Genomic DNA, 7,328 nt, shown 5'->3' with positions numbered 1-7,328 from the left:
GCCGGGCATGGTGGCACATGCCTGTAATCCCAGCTAGAGACCACTGTTTAGCTACCTTTGAGTTAACTTATACCAGGTAGCAAACATAATTGACCATACTTATGCAAGAATAGACTCAGTTCCTAGAGCTGGAAATATGCTCAAAATGGGTTGGTTCTGTCCAATATCATTAGGTAGATAAATATGTTATCCCCATTTTACAGATGAAATGAAAGGTTTAGACAGTTGAATTGCTTGGATAAGGAAAAAAGGTACTGAAGCCAGAGTTGTTAACATTGCTTCCTCTTCATTCATTCTTCAGTACCACGAAATGTGTATGTATAAAGCTAGAGTATATACTATGCAATATAATGCTTAGTGGATAATTACAGATATGTAATTAACATAGTTAATAATTCCCATCACTGTACTAACAGTGTTACTTTCAGTACAGACTACATTAATCTCCTGACCAGTCCAGGCTCAGCATGTTCAGGAAAGAGAGTGTCGGTTCCCCAAGTAGCAGGGGCAGCCTGGTATTGTGTGCACACCAGAGTTAGGAACCTGCCTTCCTGAGTTCTACCTTCTTGGTAGCATGAAGAGAAGTGCTGGGCTTCCTTCTAGCATGGCAGCAATAGCCTTCAAGGCAGAAGGCCGGCAAAGCAATCCTGAAGCTCCTGCCTTTGTGAAACCCACATCCTCCCAACTGGGGCCTGCCTTTGTGGAACCCACATCCTCCCAACTGGGGCCTGCCTTTGTGGAACCCACATCCTCCCAACTGGGGCCTGTCTTTTCTGGACTGTTCCAAAGTTGCATACCAGCACTTGCCGCGCTCGCTCGGTCTCCCATTTAAGACTGGCTTTGATCTCACTGACAGTCACGTAGCCATTCTTCTGAAGGAAGGAGGAATGGGGATTGAATCAGTTAAAGAGTGCACCTTCCCTTAGAACCCAGGACCTGCCCAGGAACAACAGACTTATCCAGACAGGAGGAAAAGCTGTCAAGCATGAGGGAACACAGAAAATGTTTAAAGGTTCCAGCGGGGAGAGAGACAAGTGACTTTCAGCATGACAGAGGTAGGTTGGTGGGTTCAATCTTAAAAGTGGAGTCCAGGCCGGGCACGGTGGCTCATGTCTGTGATCCTAGCACTTTGCGAGGCTGAGGTGGGGGTATCACCTGAGGTCAAGAGTTCAAGACCAGCTTTGCCAACATGGTGAAACCCCATCTCTACTAAAAATACAAAAATTAGCCGGGCATGGTGGCACATGCCTGTAATCCCAGCTACTCGGGAGGCTGAAGCAGGAGAATCGTTGGAACCTGAGAGGTGGAGGCTGCAGTGAGCCAGAGATTGTGCCACTGCATGCCAGCCTGGGCGACAGAGTGAGACTCCATCCCAAAAAAACAAAAAAAGTGGGTCCCTTGTACTAACATGTTAAGTTAGACTTCTGCAAAGCACTCTAGAGCATGACAAGGGAAGATTCTGAACAATTAACTGATAGGAAGAAGAATCATAAACTGCTAATAATATCCATTATTTAAATATTCAGCCCTTGTCCTGCCTCATTCTACTCATCCTCCAATACAGAAAAGCCCCTCCCTTATTTAGTTCTGTTTTACATTATAAAGAAAACTGGGCCAGGCGAGGTGGCTCACGCCTATAATCCCAGAACTTTGGGAGGCCGAGGCGGGCACATCACCTGAGGTCAGGAGTTCGAGACCAGCCTGGCCAACATGGAGAACCCTCATCTCTACTAAAATTACAAAATTAGCTGGGCGTGGTGGCACACGCCTGTAATCCCAGCTACTTGGGAGGCTGAGGCAGGAGAATCACTTGAGCCCAGGAGGCTGAGATCGTAGTAAGCCAAGATTGCGCATTGCACTTTGGCCTGGGCAACGAGTGAAACTCCATCTCAAAAATAATAAAGAAAACTGAACATATCTACCCTAAATACTTGATGGGGATTTGGGGGAAGATGGCATATGCTTAAGGCATAATGAGGGACAGAGGCATGGCAAACAAGATTTTTTAAAATCTGTTTTTGAAGAATCCATAAAGTTGTTTCAAAAGACATCAGAGTCTGGCTACCCAAAGAAATCTAGTTAGCTGTCTGCATGTCTGTCTACCTGACTAGACTGTAAGCTCCTTGAGAGCAGGAATTTTATCATTCCTATCTTTATATGCCCCACAGCCTGGCCCAGTGCTTTGCACTGTAGCTGCTCAATAAATGTCTGCTGAACAAGAACAGGCCTGAGTAGTTCATCCATTGGATAGTCTCAGCAAAAGACCTGCATAATGGGGAGCAGGAGCTCAGAACTGCTGACAGCCTTGCATCCCAGTACCTGCACACACACACACTCGAAGGTGCACCAGTACCTCTGCCAGCTGTAGCACCACGGTGTGATCCATATTGAGCTCAGCTGGAACAGACTGAATGAGGTAAGTGCCGCCCACAGGGATGATGCCGAAGCCAGTGCCAAGTGCCTTTAGTTTCTTGATGGCTCTGATCAGGTCGTCTCTGAGGTGAGGAAGAGTTGCTTAATGACCCTTGGCAGATCAGACCTAACAACACAGTTTCAGCTCTGCCCTGGGCAGGACACTGACAGAAAATTTAAAAGACTGCACAACTCCCAGGCGCAGTGGCTCATACCCATAATCCCAACACTTTTGGGATGCCCACATGAGAGGACTGCTTGAGCCCAAGGGTTAGAGACCAGCCTGGGCAACACAGCAAGACTTTGTCTTTACTAAAAAATAAAAAAATAAAAAATTAGCAGGGCATGGTGGCAATCGCCTATAGTCCTTGGAAGGCTGAGGTAGGAGGATCACTTGAGCCCAGGAGTTCAAGGCTGCAGTGAGCTGTGATTGTGCACCACTGTACTCCAACCTGGGTGACAGAGCAAGACCCTGCCTCTAAAATAATAAAAGGCTGCACAACACTCAACTATGTCAGTAAAAAGACAGGGTCAAGGAGCAATAAGTGATGCTTTGACAATCATAGGAGTCAGGCTCTCTGCTCAGCAAACCACTCATTCCAACACTCAGACAGAGGTCAAAGATACACCTGCAGATGCCCATCAGGAAACGTGAATGAGTGAGCTGAAGAGGCAATAGGGGGTAGTGTCACCTGTGGCAAACTAGAGAATGCTTATCTACTTTAAAGGGGGCAACCCAGCTGATTATTGCCAAGTGGAAATTCAAGCCCAATACTGCCAAGTTTTCTGATTCTAACTGAAATCAGAGAAGAAGAAAACCTACAAAACAGTGTGTAGATCACATATCCAGCCCACACACAGAGTTTAAAACCTCTGCCAAAGCTCAAAAATATATCACCCAAACAGCCAGGGAAAGGGCACTTTTAGGTAGATTGGAATGCATTCTCCAACTCTCAAGAATAGCAAACTGAAATGCTTCAAATGCTCACCCTCTCTTCATGAGAATTTGCAATGAGTATGGCTAGTAATCTTTTGTTATCACTTTCCTTTTTTTTTTTTTTTTAAAGAGATGAGGTCTTGGCCAGGTGCAGTGGCTTACACCTGTAATCCCTGCACTTTGGGAGGCCGAGAGTTTGAGACCAGCCTAGCCAACATGGTGAAACCCCATCTCCACTAAAAATACAAGAACTAGCAGGGCATGGTGGCAGGTACCTGTAATCCCAGCTACTCAGGAGGCTGAGGCAGGAGAATCACTTGAACCGGGGAGGCAGAGGTTGCAGTGAGCCGAGATTGCGCCACTGCGCTCCAGCCTGGGCAACAGAGTGAGACTCCATTTCAAAAAAAAAAAGAAAAGTAGAGATGACATCTTGCTGTGTCCCAGGCTGGAGTGCAGTGGTGCAATCATAGCTCACTGCAGCCTAGAACTATGGGTGCATGCCTCAACACCCAACTACTTTTTGTAGAGACAAGGTCTCACTACACTGCCCAGGCTGGTCTCAAACTCCTGTCTTCAAGCAATCCTCCCACCTCAGCCTCCCAAAGGGCTAGGATTACAGGTGTAAGCTACTGCACCCAGCCTCGTTACTTTTCTTTGAATATTCTAGGTCTTCAAGATCTCATAGTAGGCTGACTCCTTGGAAGTCACATCAAAAACAGCCTTTTATCTTTTCTCAAACTGGACTCACACATAGAGGCTGGTGAACTAGATCAATTTATATTCCATCATCTCACTACCACCTCCTTCCCCAGCCTTTCTAGGCACCTACTCTAGTCTCCTTGGCCTCAAATAATCTCAGCCCTTGGATACAGTCTAACACCTGCAATCCAAGCACTTTGGGAAGCTGAGGCGGGCAGATCACTTGAGGCCAGGAGTTCAAAACCAGCCTGGCCAACATGGTGAAACCCTATCTCTACTAAAAATACAAAAATTAGCCGGGCATGGTGGTGCACACCTTGTAATCCCAGTTACTGGGGAGGCTGTGGCACAAGAATTGCTTGAATCCAGAAGGCAGAGGTTGCAGTGAGCTAAGATCAGGCCACTGCACTCCAGTCTGGGCGACAGCAAGACTCTTTCTCAAAGAAAAAGACTATATATAGCCCCAAGTTTGTTAAAAAATAATACATGAAGAAATGCTTGGAAGGAACTACATTAAAATATATAGCAGTTGTAATCTCTTAGTTGAGAAATAATGGTTTTTGTTTCCCTTTTTATATCTCTATGTTTTCTGTTTTCTAAAAATAGCCAGGCGTACGGGCCCATGCCTATAATCCCAACTACTTGGGAGGCTGAGGTGGGAGGATTCCTTGAGGCTGCAGGTAAGCAACGATCTTGGTAGCAGTAAGCTATGATCGTGCCACTGTACTCCAGCCTGGGCGACAGTGAGACCCTGTCTCTTATTTTTTGTTTCATTTTTTTTTTTTCTGTACAATATGGAGATCATACAGATTTCTAAGCTAGCCTAGACATGAGGAATAGGGAGAAAAGAGTTCCATCTGAATTTTTAAATTTTTTTTTATTTTAAGACGGAGTCTCACTCTGTTGCCCAGGCTGGAGTGCAGTGGCGCGGTCTCGGCTCACTGCAAGCTCTGCCTCCTGGGTTCACACCATTCTCCTGCCTCAGCCTCCCGAGTAGCTGGGACTACAGGCGCCTGCCACCACGCCTGGCTAATTTTTTGTATTTTTAGTAGAGACGGGGTTTCACTGTGTTAGCCAGGATGGTCTCGATCTCCTGACCTCATGATCCACCCACCTCGGCCTCCCAAAGTGCTGGGATTACAGGCGTGAGCCACCACGCCCGGCCCCCATCTGAATTTTAAAGACCTCTTTCTGTACTCCAAGGGACTGAAAGACAAGACCTACTGACTGACATCCTGGGCGAACTTGCCCCTTCCCTTCAACACCTGTTGATGTAGTTCCTCCAAAGTTATCAGACCTATTGGAGACAGAAATCAGAAAAAGAGATTACCCACTTTAAATAAGTCGACAGCCATTACATTCCAGTGGCCTACGAATAGCAAGTAACATTCTAGTTCCTAATTTTTTTTAACTCTCTCCTTGGCCGGGCACAGTGGCTCGCGCCTGTAATCCCAGCACTTTGGGAGGCCGAGGTGGGTGCATCACCTGAGGTTGGGAGTTCGAGATCAGCCTTACCAACATGGAGAAACCCCATCTCTACTAAAAATACAAAATTAGCCAGGTGCGGTAGCGCATGCCTGTAATCCCAGCTACTAGGGAGGCTGAGGCAGGAGAATCACGTGAACCTGGGAGGCAGAGGTTGCAGTAAGCCAAGATCACGCCAGTGCACTCCAGCCTGGGCAACAAGAGGGAAACTCCGTCTCAAAAAAAAAAACTCTCTCTCCTTATGAAATAACTGGCCATAATATGAGAAATGGATTCTGAGACTTTGCTAGGCCTGTCAACAGAGTGAGAGCCATGAAAATCTAAAAACAAAAGCAGTGTCATCTTTGAAAAACTATAAATGTCCTCTTGACATCAAGGCCATGTCTATTTATAGTCGATGATTTGTAAATGGTTTTAAGTTTTCTTTCTGCAACTTCAATCCACACCATTTAATGTGCTTACTAAGAAAGATGGCATCACCCAATGACGAATTTTAAGGTCACATTTTAGGGAACACAGAGACTCAGTTGGCATTCCCATATGTCAGAGAGACAGTGCAGGACTACAGTTACTAATGAGAAAATCACTCCAGACACATCAGATATCAGGGGAAAAGGCCTATTTCCTACCTCCCTACTATTTTCTGTACTGAGTAGGGATTAGACCTTCCTGGCCAAAGATCTTTGGAGAACAGAGACAATCATTCAGGTAATTCTATTTACCCTTGGCCATGGAGACTTGCCATGGATTCAACTGCATGAAACAGCTAAGATGTCTCTCAAGTCCTTAGAGGCCTGTAGACTGCAGGACGGAAACGATAATCTTTTACGGTTTTCTCCCTCTCAGAGAAGTCCAGAGTCCAGTTCACAGGACCCAGCCACCCTCACCTCCATTCCGATGCTTCAGCGCCAGGCACACTTCGATAATTTGGACACCTAGTTCGTAATAGAAGTCCCCCACGCCCAGCATCTCAGACCAAAATCCTTTTCCAGCTACAAGACAGAAAAACAAAATCTCGGTTATTGATTAATTTATATCCCTTCTTTTCTTTCAAAGCTGCATTAAAACATCTATCGTATAGGAAGTTTTCCCTGCATGGCATGAAGTTCTTCTGCTCCATTTGCTACTCAGGAAACAATCAGACTTATTACGGTAACTCCTGCTGAAGAACAGGGTCAGACAGTTCCAGAGGGCAGGCAATCTAAAAGTCATTTCTGGCTGGGTGCAGTGGCTCATGCCTGTAATTCCAGTACTTTCAGACACCGAGGTGGGCAGATCGCTTGAGACCAAGAGTTCGAGACCAGCCTGGCCAACACAGCAAAACCCCATCTCTACTAAAAATAAAAAAAAATTAGCCAGGAGTGGTGGCGTGCGCCTGTAATCTCTGCTACTTGGGAGGCTGAGACAGGAGAATTGCTGGAACCCAGGAGGCAGAGGTTGCAGTGAGCCAAGATTGCACCAACATACTCCAGCCTGGGCAACAAGAGCGCAACTGTCTCAAAAAATAAATAAATAAATAAATTAATTAATTAATAAAAATTGAAAAAATAAAACAAAAGTCATTTCTATTTGGCTAATTCTGGCTCAGGATACTGAAAAAACGAGTTTCCATTCACACAACATACAGTGAAATATAATGGGAAATATGGTCTAGACAAGACTAAGAGAAAGAATATGCAGACTCAGCATCCAAAATCCACTGATGTTCTGCAAGTTACCAGGAGTGTAGAAATAAAAAATAAAATACGGGCTGGGCGCAGTGGCTCACACCTGTAATCCCAGCACTCTGGGAGGC

General features: G+C 45.7%; 1 protein-coding gene across 1 annotated transcript in view; it reads right to left on the bottom strand.

Annotated features, from left to right (window-relative positions):
• Positions 1 to 7,328, bottom strand: part of SNF8 (SNF8, ESCRT-II complex subunit) — a 26,064-nt gene that overhangs the window by 1,100 nt on the left and 17,636 nt on the right. Inside the window, exons 5-8 of the mRNA XM_011999319.1 lie at positions 6,421 to 6,525; positions 5,273 to 5,345; positions 2,354 to 2,495; positions 798 to 872 (exon numbers count right to left, since the gene is read on the bottom strand). Of these exons, the coding sequence (XP_011854709.1) occupies positions 798 to 872; positions 2,354 to 2,495; positions 5,273 to 5,345; positions 6,421 to 6,525 (395 nt within the window). The remainder of the gene's footprint in view (positions 1 to 797; positions 873 to 2,353; positions 2,496 to 5,272; positions 5,346 to 6,420; positions 6,526 to 7,328) is intronic.

Source organism: Mandrillus leucophaeus, unplaced genomic scaffold (assembly GCF_000951045.1).
Source record: "Mandrillus leucophaeus isolate KB7577 unplaced genomic scaffold, Mleu.le_1.0 Scaffold59, whole genome shotgun sequence".
Classification (NCBI taxonomy): Eukaryota; Metazoa; Chordata; class Mammalia; order Primates; family Cercopithecidae; genus Mandrillus; species Mandrillus leucophaeus.
The sequence above is the reverse complement of the archived record's forward strand: the minus strand, read 5'-3'. Positions and strand labels throughout refer to the sequence as shown.